Below are 20,477 nucleotides of genomic sequence, written 5' to 3' on the forward strand. Positions count from 1 at the left end.
GCCATGCGTAAATATGTGTTAACACGTCCCGGTGTTCCACACTGTTCGTCACATTTCACTTCGTTAAGATGCAATTTTTTTAACGCGCAACACACCCGCGCTCGCACGTACTGTGTCACGGTGTCTCCATGTGTGTCTTTGGGTGCAAAATAAACAGTTCATCTCATTGCAAATGCAGCGACGAGCAGCGTGTGGGACATTTGCTTTTGTGGAAGGCTTCCCCTTTTTCCCTCCCGGGTGCCATTTGTTGCTTCCTTCTTCCGGCATCATGTCATTCCCGCCCTCCGCCATTGTGCCATTTCACTTTGCGCAATATGCGCGCGCGCGCACACGCGTGTACGTACACACTGTAGCTTTCACTTGACTTAGTTTCATTAATAATGAATGGAATGAAATAAATAAGTAATGAAGAAATTAGCCTCATCAACTGACCGCTGACGACGGTCCCTCTACTTCTCCGGTGGCATCAGATCCGCCCCAGTGGACAATCAGTTTCATGTCAGCACGACGTTTCGTTGCCTTTTTGGCGAGTATTTTCGCTACATTGCGAATGCATTTATGCATACAGATGCGTATGCGCACATTCGGCAGTGCGCAGAAATAAATCGACATCGGGCATAGTTAATTCGTCCACTGCATTAACCCTGCATTTCTGGACTTGCCTGCGTACACTGGGTTGGAAATGGTTGACAGGTGTGGGGCTTCCCCGGCAGTCTTTCCCGTCCAATTCCACTCCATTTTGTCTGTCACGCACACACGCATACACAACAGTGGTCGCAATTATTTGGAGGTTAATTTTCATGCTCTGATTTGTTGGATCGTTTTCCATTCGGGACAGGCTTGACGCTTATTGCTTACGGTCACGGTAATTTTCATCTTGCTTATACATAATTCCGACCAAAGTTTTACCTCGAAAAGTTTTGCCAGTTAATTAGCTTAAGTAGAGGTTTTAAATTATTGTCATTGAATATCCGATCGGCAGATTGTGGAATTGGGTTCCATTTTGCGTCCATGCTGACGAATGTTATTTTGTACGTAAAATTAAAAAATTTGGACTTCTTTTTGTATTAAAAACATTCCATTCAATAGTTTATGTACTTTTGCAACACTTCCTCGTGTGCAACATCCATTTTGTTGCGCAGACTCTTTACGGAGCACTCGATCGTGCGATCCTCCCACACACACACACATACGCACTCGTATTTGCAATCACCGAGTTCGGGCTCATAATGGAGTTGTCTAATGATTTATGAACGATCGGCGATCCGTTTTGTGCACTGCTTGGCAAAAGCTTACCACGAAACAAAAACGCAAAACAACTTATCCCGCACGGTTTAGCGATAGTTAATCTAATTATTGATACTGTCAAAGTTCCGTGCCTTTGACGCAGCTGACAGTCAGCTGACAGTTTTGCGTTTATTTATTTATTTTTTCTCCCTTGTTGCGTTTCGTTCGGGGGACTCCATAATTCATACACCTCCGTTTTTTTTTCTATCCCCCCCCCCCTTCCCAATTCGATGCAGCGTTTAGTAGCTGGTTAGAGTGGCCCTTTACTGTTTGCCGTTGCACGTACCGCGAAGCTTAAATTGATACGCAAGAATTCCAAACAAATCCATCCATCATTAGAGGACCTACTCGTGGTGGCATTCGTGGCCGCGGCAAATCGCTATGAAGCTCGCCAGTTTCACCACGCCAAATGTGGACTTGGTGGACCGGTCGGCACTTCCAGCCAGCGGGTGGACGGTGTCGATCTAAGCAAAGTGTCATACCACGGGCAAACAAGACAGTCTCGTCTGCAGCGCAGCCCAGTGCCGGCGGTGCATTCTTTGCTTGCAGCAGTAGCAACAACAAGTGCGGTACATAGGGATGTTGGGCGATCTGCGCGGTACCATCGGAGGTCGACTGTCAAACTGTCAAAAGTGTTTATCTTCGCGATAAAAGTCGGTGAACTGGGCTGGTGGCAAACCACATATAGCTCCGACAAAAAGTCGAGGTGTACTGGGAGCCGCTTAAGATAACCGGCCGCCAACGGGGTCGGTGTGTGTGTGTGTGCGTGCTCGGCACGATGGCACCAAACTCTCACACCCGGCTTCCCTAATCGGTGTAAAGCGATACACATATTTGCGGACGATGTTGCTTAGAGTTTCGTGTGCTCGCACAAAATGAGACGGAGCTTAAGCTTGCATCGCGGTTAGGGGTTTGATGATGAGAAGAAAAGGTTGTACAATTTTTGAGTGAGCTTAGTGAGCTGATCGCAATGTTTTTAAAAGAGATGGAAAATTTTATTTCTTTCAAGGATTTAATGCGGAGCTAAAAAGTAAGAATGAAGAGGGTTTTTCTGTAGAATTAGAAACCCCGAGTTAACTCACTTAAGAGTTAACTTAGGATTTAACTCATGAGTTGAAGATCGCCGTGAAGAATTAAATATTGAGTAAACTCACACCAGAGTTAACTAACAATTCCAATCGTGAGTTGAAGGTCGCCCTGAAGAGTTAAATCTTAATTGAATGATTGAATTCTCTGTGAAATCGCCAAAAAACGACAAATATTCTTCTTGGAGATATGAATCAACTCACTCCTTAGAACTTTTAAATCATCCATCATACATAGGAATCATAGATACTGAAACATAAAATATATCAAAGACACCTTAGGAATCTGCCTACAGCAACCGGCAACATTAATTCTCCGAGCACGAAGCAGTTTTAAAGTAGCGAAAACTATCAGAACAATATCGACGACATTGTCGACATTCCAGAGAGGTTTATCCTCTAAGCGGTCGGGCTCCGTTTGCTGCGACTTGTCAATTTCGGCACACCAGCGTATCTGTCAATTTGCAGTTTAACGCTACGAGTGTAGAAATAACTTCGTCTGGTGCGGGACATACCGTGTACGGAGCTACTGATCGAGCACGAGTAAACGATCAGCGGACAAGCGCGAGTGCGCGAGCTACTGTGCGAAAAATACGTTGTGACAGAACGATCGACGTGCGCGACTGCCACGCCATATTGTATATGTCTGTCCGAAATCTACCCGCCCGGAGACCGTTGGCAATTCGTTATAAATCTTCCAATGCTACCGTGTGCCTATCGATCTCGGGTGGGCAACATATCGAACTCCACGGATCCCTACGACTGCTGGAGTTCTTAGTCGGTGCTCAAGCAAGACACTTTTCTCCCCGATAGCGTACGACAAATAGCTCTGTTAAGCCGACCTGACGCGTGCTTTTTATGGGTGTGTGGGTTGCCCGAGGCAACCTTCTGTGGCGGTTCCAAACCAGTGGACTGTGGAAGGTGAAGGCTTAAATATTGAAGGTGCTTAGGTATCGACTCCCGATTCGATTGATATGAAGTGGTTCCCGATTCGCACTAGGTTCCCTGGGAGTTTTCAGCTACTGGAATATTTGCGAAACAAAAAATTGCACCATTTGCCATCCCCAGGTGTCTTTCTCCACTCGACAGCTGCTGTGTAGGAAGAGTGTGCCGAATGTTTAGCACACCTTGGACAAACACCGATTGTACGATGTGATCTGGGCCGGGGGATATTCATAATGCACATAAAACAGCACGACTCAGTTACAGCACCTTTTTGCTTTCGTTCGGGAAACGTGATTGAAATAAAGCGTAGCTCCCAAAAAGCTATCGAGATCGATAGCAGCAGTGACCAAAAGTGGTCAAATTAGCTCGTAAATTTGGCCGTTTTATGGCATGTGTCCGAACGCTCTCCCAGCCGTATTGGTTTGGTGAGATACTGATTGGAACACGGTGCCGAGGATCGTGTAGCGATTGGTATTTTATTCGTAATGCTTTTGAAATGATTTTCGTGTTTTTACGAGCCAACGTCCCCCGGCGTAAGATATCAATCGTCAATTAAAGTGGTTGTGCATTGTGCACACGCTATTACTATTCATGCGATGCGTGGTGGCTTGGTTTTCGGTGTATTATAAGGTAAACCTTCTTTAGTGGGAACTCTTGCTCGATGCTAGCAAAATATTGTTTAAATAAAATTAATTTAAAGTACGATATTTTCATAAAATCGTAACTGCCTGTACTGACCTACATATCTTTGCAGAGCATCACTTTGGGTGCATCTTTCCCTCGTGTCTATTACAACGGACGGTCAATGACCTCATCGTAACAACGTTTCATTCATTCCCTCATCCGATCGCGCGGCGTGACACGTTGTAAAGGGGGGAGGATTTCTATTTAGAACGCGACCACAGGAATGGCACTCACATCAAGTGTGGTGCTTTATTGCTACTTGTCCGTAAAGTGAACGTGATTATAATTAAGCCAGAATGATGATGAGGAGGCTAAGAAACCGCTACGATCCAATCTGATCCTGCTCTTGTGGTTCTTAAGCTGTACTGCCTGTAACCAAACATTTGTAAGGTTCCGCCATAATTAACCAATGTTATTTGATTTGATGGAAATATATCGACCGCGCTCAATGATTACTCATCGCTTTACGCCTTGCTGAATGTAATATAAAGCACAGCCAGTTCCACACGAATGGTAAACGCAAAGTTTTACGCCAAACCGCTAGCCATTTGCTAGCTGAATGCAACAAATATTTCATCACTACTGTCGCAGTTACATTTGTTTCCGCGGCGATTGCGATTCTACGATCGTAAAGTCGAACATAGTAGTAGCGTTTGTACCATTTAGATCTGTCTCTCCCACACCCATGCGCACAATGCCGCGGTAATGTTTGCTGCAGAATGGTGTCGTATTTTAGTGTTTTGTCATTTCTCCAATGAGACAACATCCCCGAAGAGGGAGAAACTGCACCTATGGTTTTATATATTTATTACCCACAATCTCACTGGCGGCGGTATCCCCCGACGAGGTGGGTGAGCAGTAATGGTGAAGTTTATTTTTATTGTTATAGCTATTTGATTGTTTTCTTCCCTTCCCGCGGTTATTAGACTTCCGTGGTTGCACGACATAGTAATGCACAATGTAAAACCACACGTCTACAGGCGCGATCGCCTGTTTAGCGCTGGAAAAAGGAACTGCAGTATTTCATCTGGATTAAGATCAGTCGAAATCATTAGTAGACAAAACATATCGTTGCTTTGAATATGATTAAACTAAACAGGAATAAATCACAAACTTATGGAGAATATCATAAATAACGGAACAAATTGGCTAATTAATAGACTCCTCAAAGCTTATCTCTTTCGCGGTCTGCTACACTTGGCACTTGGCCGGTGTGATAATGATTCCATCAGAAATTATGCGTTTGGCAAACATTGGCCCATGGCCTGAAACACCAAACCCGTCGATTCGTCGATAAACGCGATGCGAGATCCAAAATTATCCAAATTTCGATACGATTTGGCATAAATCAAACGTCACGATGTGCATTAAACGATCTCCACATGCTTGAACGGTGTCTTTTGGCAAGTATAAGAGGCCAGATGCTGCTACTACTACCGCAATTTGCCTAATAAATCTAACTCTGCTCCAGGCAAGTTCGCTTTCCAATTCGTCCGGGATCCCATCAGCTTGTTGATGTTGCCAAAAGTCCAAACACATCTTTAGCGAACTATGAGAGAATTAGACGAGTCGGGAAGAATATTGGAAGACAGCAAGGTTTGCGTGTTTTTTTTTGGCAAGTTGTTGCAGTACATCATAGCCATCTCAGGAAGATGTCTTCCTGGTATCCATTGCCACATTATCCCTAATTGTGCATGGTTTACGATGTCGATTTATGAAACATTTTGTTCGTTGCTTGTCCAGTCGAGTAACGACCGCAGGCTAGTTTGCGTGGGTTTTACAAGATCCACAACAAGAAAAAAAGAAAACGAGAGCAATAATTTGTCGATTAATCAATTGGCTACCGTTTAACTTTTTATGGTAACGTGCATTTGCCGGTTGTATGAGCTGGAGAGTTTTTGCTGTAAATATCCCCAAAGAGTGTCGCATAAATCGCGTCCACCGGTCGCGTCCTGTCGTCTACGGTTCTCCTCCAACGTGTGTATGGCTTGTCATCTCGACAGCTTCACGTATGCGCAACCTTTCCTGTCTGTCTCACTGTATCTCCCCTCCTTTTTTTTTGTAGGTGGAAATAAGTTCGCGGCAAAAAAAGGGATTTATCCCACACCGTACGATCGGGGTACGATCGAACCCGGTTGAAGCACAACGGGGAAAAGAGCTTCTGGTACTTTGTGTCAGATTTAAGCCTACCAAACTGTCGCTAATCGATAATAAATCCCCTCTTTACCCCGGCGGTGCAGCAGCAGCTGCTGCAGATCAACCGAGTGAGTGGTGTGTTGAATGGGTGCACCTCGTAATAGGCCACCCCGCGTGCTTATAGCGCGGATCGGATGGAAACGATCCGCAAAACGATCCATACCAGCGTGCCCGTACCCGGGTTTGCGCGAACCACAATTGCTCCCCTCGTCCCAATAAACCAGAAGCGTTGCTAATCTGTATTACGGCTCCTCTCTGTTCAGGCGCGAATGCCTGGAGCCTTCAACGTGAGGCTCGTTGAGTCACTGGAAGTAGTGTGATGGGTTTTTTTTTGTTGTTATACAAACATTTCTCTCATGCAAAAGAATACAAACGAGCAAGCTGAGTCTCATTTTAGGTTGTATTTCTTTTCCTTCCCCTTTCGATCAACGCTACAATAACTTGTGTTGAAATGTGCAAATGCTATGATCATTGTAGAGATGGGAAATTTGGAAGAAAGGAGTTAAATCAGAGTTAAAGAGTTAGAATACAGATTACACAGATACACATACAGAACTGTTTAAATCATTCTTAAAGAATTCAACCATTTCAAGTAAGAGTTAAATAGAGTTAACTCACAATTTAACTATTCGCGGGGATCTTCTACTCATGCTTTAAATTATTAGTTGACTCTTGAGTGAGTTAAATCTCGAATTAACTCGTGGTTGAGGGCATGAGTTGAAGGTTGCAGGGAAGAGTTAAATCCTGTGTTAACTCACTTCAGAATTAATTCATGATTTAAAGCGTGAATTGAATGTCGCCGTGAAGAGTCAAATTCTGAGTTAACTTACATAAGAGTTAACTCATGAATTAAATCGTAAGTTGAAAATCGTCATGAAGAATTAAATCCTGAGTTGATTAACGATTTAAATCATAAGTTGAAGATCGCCGTGAAGCGATAAATATTTCTTTGATCATGAAGAACGACCACCAGGCCGTGTTGCTAGAGTTAAATTTTGTGTTAACTGATGATTCAAATTGTTAGTTGAAGATCGAAGTGAAGAATTAAATTTTAAGTTAACAAGAGTTAACTCATGAGTCGCCGTAAAGAGGTAAATCCTAATTGTTTTGAATGATTTAGAATTCTGCGAATAAGTTAAATCGCAAGAGAATTACATATACTCTTGTTGGAGACTTGTATTAACTCACTCGCAAGAAAGATTTAAATCATTCCTTCATTCTGCATCGCTATGTGCACATCACTAGATCAATGCACGATTCAACAGTTTCAAATGACATTTTCCCTTGGAGCGAATGGGTGAGAGCGCTTGTCATGCTGCAGAAACACACCGAAAAAAGTGCGGCAACTTCAACTCCCTCATCGCAAGACGGTTGAAAGACGAGACGAACCGGCTGTGGCAGTTGTAAAGCCTACAATTTATGACAGGAGTTCCAGGCAATACGCACCCCTAGTCTGACGGGTCGCAAACACAGGGGCGAGCGAGAACGACGCTGTTAAAAACAACAAGTGTTTTTTTTTATTATTATTTTTCGCTTTTATGACACACGCATGAGAGACGCATTCGCGCCCTTCTTGTTATGAATGTAAGCGTGCATTTTTTTTTTTGGCCCACACCGGTCCCATACTCACTGAACCTGTCCAGGGTTGGGGTTGTCCACTTTTCTTGTGCGATCTTTCGTGCGCTTATCATCGTCCGCCGCCCCGGTTTAGTGGTCCGGCCCGGTTTATTGATTCCGATCCGTTGTTCTGTTTGCTCGTTTGTCGTCTTTCGCTTTCAGCTTATAGTTCGCGCACTGTCTGGTGCGATTTGCTGTACAGTTTGCACGCATGCGGCCCATGAACCGAATGGTAGTTTATGCTTTTATTGTGTACCCACTAGAACACGCATCCGTTGCGTCGTCACGAGCCGATCATGCGTGTGCACTGCTGCCCTGCCGCCTTGTGTCGTCGTTTGGTTCCGTTCACGTAATATGCCGGTTATGATCGTGCAGGCTTCTGTAAATGTTGCACAGGTGCACAGTGTGACTCATGTGGGGTGGTTGAATGGTGGTGTGTGATGGAGCAGAAGGCACACATTGGCACTAAACACCGACCGTTACCACCGTGTGCAGTCAGCAAAGACGTGAGAAAATTTTCAGCAAAACGAAACCAGAAACTGTATCATAAATGATTGCCTCTCACAACTTCTGATGGGTGTGTGCGTGCTGCGGAGCTCCTATAAAGGGTTTAAGAATTCTCCCAGCCGTCTGACCCTCGCCCGGAGCCGGAGCCCTCCCGTATCGCATTGGCTAACTCTGCCGCTGTGCGACTACTAATTCTACCCAGCGTGCCTCTGCCAGTGACTATGATAGCTACTCGTTGCATTCTTCCCGCAATGGGCTTAGATTAATTGTGATTTCTTACGTACAGACGGGGCTGGCTGGTGTGATACCCCGCTCCATTAGGTTTGATCTCAACAGCAGCGGTGCTAGACAAGACAGGGCCCTCGAGGGAGTATGAAAAAAAAAACTGTCCATCACACACACACAAGTGGTGGAGCATATTCCCATTTGATGTGTCAGGTGCGGAGACCTTCTCCGTTGGTGATCGTGGCCGCATCCTCTAAACACACCCTGCTGCTCTGGTGCCCGCCGACAGAGCCGAGCAAATTAAGTCTTTAAGCAACACCTGCTCCAGTTGGCACGAGATGTGTATCACGCTAGAATTGCACGAACGCGACTGATTGCGTACGATGCCGGGGCCCTTCCCGAATTCCCACCTCGGAGACCCATGCTGGGTTTGGTGCGGAATGGCAATTTCCCCGTGGGAATTGAACGTGCATTCATTCGGCCAAACGGTACGGTGTGGGACTGGGTCGGTGATTGTGCAGTGATTTGTGCACCGGTGCAAGAAGTGCAACAAGTACAAGGGAGGTTTTTTTTTTGGTATTGTTTTAACAATTCCCCCTGTTGTCTGTGGTGGTTTGAGTGTGGTTGTGGAACTCTTTGGAAAATAGTTTAGAAATCATTAAAGTGTAATTTAATTGCATCCTAAATGCGGTAGAGTGCGTACTTTATCGATAGCATCGCTCTGTACAAGCATTGATGGTACACATTAGCTTTCTCGGCATATACACATGCTTATTATTACAACGACCTGGTCTTAAGATACCATGTCGTACGTCAAAACGTGTTATGCGCAGAAAGTAACCTTCGGATGGGTGTTTTATTTTTTTAATGCAACTCCCCCGGACCGAGCTGGTTGTCCTTGCCGACACCTTATGAGGCAATTAAAACGTGTCCGAAAAAGAATCGTTAACAACTGCGAGATCAAATGAACATTTTTATTAAACGCGTGCTGGTATGTTTTGGGAACCTGCTCCACACGATACGCTGAAAATGCGTTTAAAATGTAACGTCCGGTAAAGATTTGGTTTGGTTTCCAGTGCTCCTTGACGTGACGTCCAGCTGGATGCGTAGGATATTGATGATGGAGGCATTCACGTCTGAAACTCTGAAGGGCCTATATTCTTTAGCTTCAATACTAGGTCTACGAATGTCGGAATACCAAGAGTGTAATAAAACTATTTATTGGTTTGCTATTTAATGTCATATGGTTTAGGTCATCGTTATGACGGTTAGTAACGATCGATTATCCATTCTCACATGCACCGTTGGCTAAAAGGTCCTATTGCAAAAGGCCACCCTGTACAACACTAATAATAATGGTTCCTTCTCGTTGTGTGACGATCACCGCCACCAACCGTTCCGATTGACGTCAGAGAGAATTTCCAAGGTTTTCTTAAAAAAAAAAAGAAACCCCCCAAACGAGGCGTATGCGATTGAATCCATGGCGCGTGCGTGCTCTTTGCCGCTTGGTCCTGTCTATTTTAGCTTTCTTGCGATGTCGGCTCCCAAGCTTGCTTTGGCTGCTCTGCAGCATGTGCTCTGCATCCCCATGCCGGCAATCGTCGTTTTCCGATATCAAATTTAAGAGCCAGTCCATTTGCTCGTGGCCGTTTATGTCGATTAGAGCACACGTTCAAGATCATCTTGTGCGATCAGCCAAACAGCTGCCGACGTATGGCAGCTAGAGGCGAGCGGTAGTCGTTTCGGTTAAATACTACTACAAAGTTTAACCATAAGCAGCGCCTGGCACACTGTGGCTGCCCGTGGCCGTGCTGATGTATTTTTTCGGCATGGAAATTTCATAATTTTTCCGGCTCGAAATTAAATTAACCTTGAACGGTATTTGGCTGACCGGTTGGAAAACATCAGCAACGAGGGTACAGATATTTGAATGGTACATGTGGGACGATGCCATTTATCTAATGTAAAATACTTCCAGTACATTGGAGTACTCCAGAAATTTGGAAAATAATTTGAGTTTATGTAAAAATAACCCAAAGAGATACAGTATTTAGTCGATTAACTTGATATAGACGTAAAGGAAACATTTCGAAACATTAACATTATTTTCTTTCTTTCTTTTCGTTTGCAGGCTTGCATTGACGACAATTTGGATATGGTAGAGTTTCTCGTACAGAAAGGTGCCGACGTGAATCGCAAGGATAACGAAGGCTGGACACCATTGCACGCCACAGCATCATGCGGGTAATTAAGACCACTTAAACCAAAGCTGGAATGGATAATAATTATTCGTTTCGTATATTGCAGATTTCTCAGTATAGCACGCTATCTGATAGAGAACGGCGCCGATTTAGCGTCGATCAACAGCGACGGGGAGCTGGCAGTAGATCTGGCCAGCTCGGACGCGATGGAAGATCTCATCCAGCATCACCTCGACGAGCAGGGTATCGATTGCGATGACGCACGCCAGGCGGAGGAGCGTATCATGCTGAGTGACGCCACCAAGTGGCTCCGTACGGACAGTTCCGACTGTGATAAGGCGCACCCGAAGACGGGTGCCACCGCGATCCATGTTGCGGCCGCCAAAGGCTACATCGGTGTGCTGAAGCTACTGCTCGAAGGTCGAGGTGATATCGATCGGCAGGATGTAGACGGATGGACACCACTGCATGCGGCCGCCTATTGGGGCCAGAAGGAAGCCACACAGATGCTGTTGAATGCTAGCGCAGACATCGACATCCAGAACTACAGTGGCCAGTTGGCGATCGACATTGCCCAGGACGATATCGTGCCTTTGCTGAAGGATGCTCGCAAGAACGTGAAGCGCACGAAGCGCAGACCACCTAGTCACGGAAATAGGTATGCGTATTTTCGCTTTATATGGCGAAGGATGGGGGAGGTGCATTAGTAGCGGAATAAGCGTGCCAGTGTTGTAACGTTCTGTTAATCTTTCTCTTTTTCCGGTACATTGTCATCGCAACGATAGGATTACGGATAATTTAGAAAATAGTACGGAAACACCGACCAAGGTGATTCGGGTCGAGGTGAAGCCGATTGACAACAACAAACAGAAAGAAGGTAGGTGTATAGGATGATCTAGTCACGGCGTGTAAACTGTTCGAAAACGGTTGCACGAAAACACTCTCCCTCTCCCGATTGCATTCCTTCCCATATGCATGCGGGTCATGCTCTTACCCATGAGCGGTTCATTTTCAGTATTCAATTGGTCATTCGATTTTCCTGCACCACACGATAAGCTCAATATTGATACAAGGGTCAATTGAGCTGGCAAGGGGAGAATGGCTAATTGGATTTTCAAACAGAGACTATTCGAATATCAAAACACTGCAGGCTTTTTTTTAAATCGGCCTTTTCCATGAGCGTTCGCTTATGTGTCGCTTTTGTTTGGACGAACAAAAACATATACGAATCACACGCTGTAGACAAGTTGGTTTTGCTTTTGATGAATTGAAAAACTTCATGGCTTGCTGAATCTGACCCCCCTTGGTATCCAGAGTGAGTTCCGCTATGTAAAGTGTATCTTGTTAAGTCAATATGATTCCCTTCAACAAAATCCCCTTCCATCACGCGCCTGCTGGACCCTTGGGTATGGATTCATCCCAGCTGGACCCGTCGCCGTCGCCCACGACGACGACGACGACGACGAAGATGTTGAGAGTACACAGCAAGTACCATCGGATGGCCAAGAAGAACCAGAAGAAGAAGAAGAATCAAATGAAAAAGATGAAGAGGAGGAAGAGGAGACGATGGATGATACGGTAGACGAGGAGCTAGACGATGAAGAGGAGGAGGAGGATGGGGAGGAGGATGAGGAGGAGGAAGAAGTGGATGAAGATGAGAATGACGAACAGGAGCAAGTGGTGTCCGTTGAGAAAAATAAGCATCTCGTCCAAGATGTACCCGATGCAATTGGAGGGTTATCATATCAGCGAGTTACTGCACAGGCAATTCGATGCGATGAAGCTAATCAATCCAACCAAATCAAAGATGCCGATAGCGAGGTGGAAGAAGAAGAAGAAGAAGAAGAAGAAGATGCCAGCGTTTCGTCGGAACCGTTCTCATCCTCCAATCCATCGGCTGATAGTAGTTTAACCGAATCCGAAACAGGTACAGACACCTACCGTGTGCTCCGTTGGTGGAATATAAAATAACCCCTTTTCTGTGCACGTTTGTTGCATTCCACCAACCGGATGCTGTGTGTTTTATGCTCGCCATTTTAAAACAAAATATGGCCGCGCAACAAACCCGATTTTTGGGCTCTGTTTGACTGTAGCCAATTTGTTGTTACCTATGCTAAAGCCCGTTCTGTTTGAGTGTCTTTAATTTGCGTTTGGTTTGATGGTAAATTGGCATCGTTAGTTCGCTCGATTCTGTATTGTGACTTTCGGAATTATGTTCAAAACATTCGATTATTTACACAAGATTCACAGATCCGAAAAGATAATATTACTTTCTACAAATAAGGTATTTGCCTAAAAAATAATCGTTGAATAACGAGGTTATTTTCGATTATACTTCGCTGCCATTATTACTAAGCTTTATTCGAAATTCGGATTTTATACGTAAAAAGAAGGCTTGTAGTATATAACAAGACTAGTGCCAGGAACTTGTTTCAGTGTTTTTATTTTGCGGGCACACTTGCTTTTCTGATCTGTGATAAATACGTGTTTTGGCGTTAGGCATTCATGAGGCATACGGCTTATATGCATGTTTACATTGATTGTTGCAAGCGCTCGTTTCAAGTCTTTGTTTGCATTAATGTTACTTTATGTGAAACAATAATCCGTTGTTGTTGCAATCACATTTTTATTTGTGTTATAGTTTTGACGCTCCCGTCATAATAACAGTGTAAGTTAACAAAATGCAAAATAACACAGACAGTTAGGTCTATAACTTAAATCATGGTATTTGTTTTAGACCACAGAATCGAATATATTAGAATTTTCTAAATAATCGAATATATTAGAATTGTAACTCTAATATTGTAACATTGATAAAATGTAATTCAAGCTTGTTTCTCAAAACTACGGGCCCCCCATATGTATAAAGCACAACTCCATGGATTAAGTTGAAGACCTAAAAATAATTCGATCTGAAAAATTATTTCTGTTAATTTAATGGCTATTCATAAACCAAATACTACTTTACCATTTTAATGCTTCAGAAATTACCTATTTTGTCGTTGTGTTGCTATTAATTACTATTTTAGAATTAATCATAATAGTTGAAGAGTGCTGTTATTTGTTGTATGCTACGCACTATGCTGCCGCTGTTTACACATATTCTGAAATGAGTCGTATTTTTTCTTCTTCTTCTATTGTGATATCTCTAAACTGTTCCTAACCGTTTCGTTGTTGTTGTCTCGTGATGCCATTGACTGCGAACCGTTGTACTGTGCTTCCCATGCTGTGGCATGTGTGGGTATTACTCTGCTTGACGATGGTCCTGTTGCTGTAATAGATGAATTGTTACCGCGACCCGTTCCAATCATCTCGCGGCCGGCACCGGTTCCACTGACCACGCAAATCGTAACCCCGAAGCCACGTGTGACAGAATCGGCTAACACTACGGCAACATCGGCAGTACCTGCTAATAATCCTCCTCCACCAACGGCACCGTGGCGCCGTCAGCGTGCCATACCAACGCCTGTCCCGCGTCAATTCTACGAGCAAGAGGAACAACCAGCACAACCCACAACAGTATCGCGTGCGACGGACGACGTCGACTACGCTAACCTCTATTTCACGTCCAAGCGCAACCGTAATGTTCTGTTCTGTTCTTCTCTTGTTTCACTTGTTCCGTTGTTCATTTTATTGCTATTTGTTTTTGTTGTGCTCTTTTTCTTTCATGTTTTGCCTCCTCAATTCATATCTTTTTTTAATTATATTATCATTGTATTGCTCCGTTTTATGTATTCTTCAATATCATGTCACTCTGGGAGGGGAATCGGTACGATTATTAGGTATAAATTCACTGCCTTCATGTTTGTTTTCTCTGCATCATTACACATTCGTCTATCGCTCGATCGGCATCTTTGTTCATGCTTTTGGAGCCCTTTGCTGCCGCTGCTTTTAAGTAAATTGCACTTGTGAAGCACCCATTCGGGATGCGCAAAGTTTTTTTTATTAAAAACAAAAACAAAACATTGCCACCCATGTATCTGCTGCTCATGTTCATGCTAACAGGATGAAAATTATGAGAAAACTTTAAACATTCGTGACTGCGTTGACTTGCTAGATTTGGTCGTACGGTTGTATAGTTTTGACAAACGCCAGAGATTGATTCATTTATATAAACAACCCATTAGCTTTTAATTGAGCGTTGAACATGTGTTTGCATTGAATATAAATTTCTAAATGGCATATGTTTACTCTCTTTTTTTCTTTTTGTGTGTGTTTTATTTTTGCAACATCATCGGCGCCATCTCTTATACATGAAGCAGTTTCGGAAAAGGAAAATAAACCAACCGAACCGGATGTGATACTAAGGAGAACCCAGAGTTTCGAGAGCGATGAAAAGTGAGTATTATTTCCATTCTAGACAATAATGTCCTTCTATGTGTGTTTTCTATATGTTTGTGTGTTTTTGTTTTTCAATATTACACTTTAATATTGGTTGCCAATTGTTTTTTTAAACTTGAAACAATATTGATGTTTTGGAAATTTTGTATAACTTTTTGGCATTTGATAATTTGGTTTAATTGTTTCAAAAAAGGACCAAATGCATTACTTTTCATTGCTTAATTCATCGACGAGTTGTGTTTTTGGATTTCGAACACCAAACAATATGCATCTAGTAGAAAAAAAATCGAAGTGTCTAAAACACACTTTGCATATTTTTGGACCTCCGGATAACGGACAAAACTCAGCGACGAACTGCCGCGGGTAGTAACGCATTTGAACCATTTACAGTAATTAAATATCGCAATAGCTTTGCATGATTCATCGCCTACAGTACATTCAAATTTTATGTAAATGAAACCAAAAAAGGCCTAATTGAAATAAAACTGTGTGTTATTATTATTGTTTTCTATAAAAAAAAAACTTTTATTCTTATTAATGGCTTGTGTTTTCTAATTGTTTAATAACCCCACTGTTCATTGGCACTACCTGTGTATCTTGGAAACAAAATATTCCAACGGCACTCCTGATGTTGCAAACTTACCAAAAAAAAAACAAATGAAACTACCGTGTATGGCCGGTTATTTTCTGCACACATTATCACAACTACACTATCCAACACTACTCTTGCAAATATAACATCACCGGAATTGGGTACAAACGTCGGATCATTGTACCACCGGAATGTGCACCCGAACGTGACTGAATCATTCCAATAACAACATCACACCATACTACACACCACCAACACATAATGCAACAATGGTTACAATCATGCGTGTGCAACCGATCATAGGTTCTACCAGAGGTATGCAGAGCTGCGAGCACGAATACAGGCTAACTCATGCCCTCACACTATCCTACCATCGACGCCTATTAACACTAAAACCAGTACTGCCTCCAACAACAACAACAACAACAACAGCAGCAACACCAATAATAATAACAACAATACTACCACTACTACGGCGTCGACGCCGACAACAAACATTTCGTCGTACCTGGTGCAGCGGTCCGCTTCACTGAAGGATCATCGGACATTAAGGTAACGCAACGATTATTCTTATAAAATTTTTTTCCTTTCCTGTTCAAATTAAACTACACGTCTATCTCATATTCTAAGCGCTTGCGTATATAGCATATTCTCATTGCTTTGTAAGATTGCCCCGCGGGTTATGCTATTCTTTTAATCGGTTTGTGGAATGATTCTGGATTAATTTATGTACGGCGCATACCCTTCAATAACTTTTTGATTCAAAGCTTTACTATGTAATTAACTATGTTGGTTTATATTTTTTATTTTCATAGGAAAACAGCCAGCAATTTGGTCCTTGGAAGCACAACAACGTCACCATCGTCAGTGACCGGACCTACAACCGGCATACCCACCAGCATTGTGCCTCCCACAACCGGTACAGCCACTGCAGTAAGCCAGGCAACGAATAACACAACCGGTAACGCTACGGCAACCTCTGGTGCCGTGTCACCGCCGACCAGTCCTTCCGGAACACCGACAACGACGCCCACTGCCGGACAGATCAGGAGGTAAGAAAGGTTACAGTTGAAGTAGAGACAAGCGGGTTGTTGATGCGTTATAAAGGGTCCACAGAAGACGTTTTGCGTTTTGCTAATAGATGTGAAAGTTCTCACTTCACCCCTCATGCCATTATGTGTAATATTTTATTCCACAAAATATTTTCATGCAAAATCGTGCGTACATTTCAATTTCGTATCATACCTATTTGTACGTTCGCGCTCGTGTGTACGTGTTGCCAACGTGGTCATCAATCTTGCAGTTCCATACCAACACCAATCACCACCAACAACAACAAGAAAATCATGACCAACAGCAACACTGATAACGGTGGTAGCACCCCATTCGGTGATCGCTACCGGAAGCGGTACGAGGATCAAGCGGAAGTGGCGCGCAAATTGCCACCAGTGGACAACAACACCATCGCCGATCATACGTCCGCTTCCGTTCCCGAAGCTGGTGCCAATCGTACCGAACACACGCCACACGATGGCACATTCACATCCAGCAGCGGCCACAACGCCGCCGGTACCGGCACCGATACCAACAAGAATCATAGTCTGTTCGAACTCAATCGCAAATACATTGAGCAGGCCCAGAAAACGAAGATCAATAATGAGCGCAATAAATTTCTCTCCTCACTCAACGAGAAGAGACAACAGCAGCTCCAGGAACAGCAGGGACAGTCAGAGGATGGGCGAGTTGGGAGAACGAGCGGTACTGCCGGCAAACGGGAAGCGTCACAAGAAGAAACGTCGTTCGAGGAACCGGCGGAAGTGAAGTTGATAATTCCATCGTCTAACGCAGCACCGACGATGGTGGAAGCATCCATTACACCCTCGGCGAACACACCGGTGACGAGCAGCCCATCGTCGAACAAACTGTCACCGGGAAATATTTTCAAAAACTTTTTCAAGTAAATGCAACCAAACAAAATCGATGGAAAACTTATGTCCTCGGTTGTTTACGGTGTTGTTCTAATCAGTGTTGTGTGCATTGTGTGAAGATGTAGAGAGCGTGAAACAATTGCGATACTCCAAGATTCATTACCTAAAATATCAATCTTTCTCTTTCGATATCGCTCTTGTTTATTGTTTCACATTCTAGTTGCAGATGTACCTATAATGTTTGACAAGAATGTTTTTTGGATATCAATTTTTTTAGCACTGGTTGTTCTCTTGCATGTGCAGTGCCGAATTGTGCGAATAACAAACCCCTTTCCTTGATGAAGTTTTGCTATTGTTGTAAATCGCAATCCCCGGTACTATTCCACCGGGCCTAACAAAACAGACCTTTTAAATACCCTCATCTCACCAACAGAAAATTCCACCTTTCGCCTATGCTTCGTCATAAAAAAGTACTTTCCATTTGCTTTCGAATATTTTTTTTTGGATTTATTAATCATCTGCGTAATTAACCATTGTTTTCTTTCGATTCATTTATTTGAACAGCAAATCTAATCTGTGTACTTTTCCGTTTTCAATAAATAACGTTACAGATCATTTGTACCACCGACGCGGGATGAAGAAAGCGAAACACAAAGAAAGGCTCATGCTAAGCGCGTCCGCGAGACGCGTCGCTCGACCCAAGGTGTCACTCTGGATGAGATCAAGAGTGCTGAACAATTGGTCAAGAAGAAGAATGCTTCAGGATCCGGTAACGAAGTAAGTGCCAAGAGAACATGCAGTTCGTTGCGAATCAGGAAGAGAAAAAGATATATTAGGTGAAAATAATCCATCAATGGTTTATCACATTACTGTTTACGAAAAAACAGGATGTATAGAGTTGCATAGGTATTCTTTGCATTCGCCGTTTGTGCTTATGAGGGATTTTGTTTGAGAATTATTGTTTAAAGATAGGCTTTTGTTACCTTACTTAAGAAGAACCTTTAGGTAAGTAATATTATTAAGGATTTGCAATACCCTTTACTATTCATATTTTTTACAGCTTAATGTGTGGCAGTTATTTGCAAAGGCTTTTTGAGTTTTTTTATTATTTTGTTCGCTTCTGTTTGGTTTTTGTTAATAACGCTGTTGGTTGCGGTGATTAATTGGTTTTGTGAGATATTCCATATATCTTTCTAGTATTGTATGACGATGTAACCGGAAATGTTTTAAATGGTTTACATTTATCTTCTGTTTTGCAAGATTTTCGTGTCGAAAATTAACGAAGTCTCCCTTTCTTTCAAGAGTTACTGAAAGTAAATTAATCTTTTTTTTGCTACATGAGGAATTTTGAGGTTTCAGAAGTGCTACGATGACATTTAATTTTTATTTCTCACATGTTAGTCCACAAGCAACTTTGCTGTTGCGTAAAAATTAGTATAGACTTTTATTCACAAAATAAGAACGGATAGCATTGGCCTAAATGCTTTTGTTTGCTTTTACAAGCACGCATTAACATTCTTCACAACCTTCACTTGCACATTCATGTTAATATGCATATTCCGGCACAAGATGTGAAAATTTATATTCAGTGTTAGGATCAACGATATGAAGTTCAGGACACTTTATGTTAAGGCAAATGCAATAAGTTGGCTTTCGAAGAAATGAATGTGAAGAAATCATGAATGTACATAAAACATTCCTATATCAACTCTGACATTAACAGAACGATACAATGGGATCAGCGACTGCGACATCTGCAAGTACAACGATCACGCCATCATCACCATCCTCATTATCATCCTCTGCATCACCCTCATTCACCAACAATGCCACAACGATATCGGGCATCACCACCGCGTCCATCAACGATCGTGTGCCGTCTGTTGGAGAGATCAGTGATCAGCAGCAAAGCGGTAATCATGTTGCGGAAGGCCCTGGAAAAGATGCCAATAGTGAAGTGAAAATGGATGACGTTGCCGTGTCCGCCAGTTTCACGTTAGCTCCGCCGGGCTCAACCGTCGAAGACGGTGGCGATGGTGGAGGAGGTAACAGAAGGCATCGACGAAGTGTGAGCGGAAATGGCGAGGAGGAGGATGATAGTAAAGTGACGGTGTCGTATACCCTCAGTGCTCCCGTACGGCAAAGTTCACCCAGTCGGCGGGCGACCGCGAACAACTCCAAAGAAAGTACCGTTCCACTAGCCGGGAGTGGTGATGTTGGTGGCGATGTTCCTGTCGTATCGGCAACGTTCCATGTGCCAGCGGTGACCGATGCGGAGGGTGTTGCGACCACTGCCACCATCCGAACGTCCGCAACTGCGGGTGGTGTCGTGAGTAATAGCGATAGTAATACCACCTCCACCATCACCAACACCACTTCCAACAACACCACCAGTGCATCCTCTAATACCAACCACAACACAGCCGCAACCTACACTAAACGTTCACTGTTCGATATCGATAATGCCAACTCACTAACATTGGCCGAAAAGCTACGCCACGAGGCAAACAAGTATGCCATCGCGGCGGTAGCGGATGGCGATCTGGACAGCCATCTTGCCTCCCGGGTGCCAAATAGCAATAGCACTACTAATAGTGGCGGAGAAAGTAACAGCAACAGCAGCAGTACAAACGCACTTGCGGACAATAGTGTTGTGAGTGCTGCTGGTGCTGCTGCCGGTTCTGCCGTTCCGCCGTCTCCGACGCTACGGAAGGCGGCGGATTCCGTGGCAACGACGGGTGTAACAGCCGAACGAAGGCCCTCGTGGCGGTTGAAAGTGGACGGTGGCAGCAAGGTAAGCGTTGTGTACTTGCATGTTGTGTGTAACCTGAACCAGCTCGATAGTAAGCTGCGGTAGCTTTGCTCTACA

General features: G+C 43.7%; 1 protein-coding gene across 4 annotated transcripts in view; it reads left to right on the top strand.

Annotated features, from left to right (window-relative positions):
* Positions 1-20,477, top strand: part of LOC128303800 (protein phosphatase 1 regulatory subunit 12A) — a 64,987-nt gene that overhangs the window by 30,354 nt on the left and 14,156 nt on the right. Inside the window, exons 2-12 of one of the 4 annotated variants that reach the window (XM_053040863.1) lie at positions 10,678-10,790; positions 10,854-11,405; positions 11,533-11,624; positions 12,171-12,674; positions 14,028-14,327; positions 15,007-15,085; positions 15,984-16,232; positions 16,496-16,732; positions 16,984-17,637; positions 18,220-18,385; positions 19,332-20,402. In XM_053040863.1, the coding sequence (XP_052896823.1) occupies positions 10,678-10,790; positions 10,854-11,405; positions 11,533-11,624; positions 12,171-12,674; positions 14,028-14,327; positions 15,007-15,085; positions 15,984-16,232; positions 16,496-16,732; positions 16,984-17,637; positions 18,220-18,385; positions 19,332-20,402 (4,017 nt within the window). The remainder of the gene's footprint in view (positions 1-10,677; positions 10,791-10,853; positions 11,406-11,532; positions 11,625-12,170; positions 12,675-14,027; positions 14,328-15,006; positions 15,086-15,983; positions 16,233-16,495; positions 16,733-16,983; positions 17,638-18,219; positions 18,386-19,331; positions 20,403-20,477) is intronic. The other 3 variants (XM_053040864.1, XM_053040865.1, XM_053040866.1) reach the window with 3 other exon arrangements.

Source organism: Anopheles moucheti, chromosome 3, assembly GCF_943734755.1.
Source record: "Anopheles moucheti chromosome 3, idAnoMoucSN_F20_07, whole genome shotgun sequence".
NCBI classification, from domain to species: Eukaryota; Metazoa; Arthropoda; class Insecta; order Diptera; family Culicidae; genus Anopheles; species Anopheles moucheti.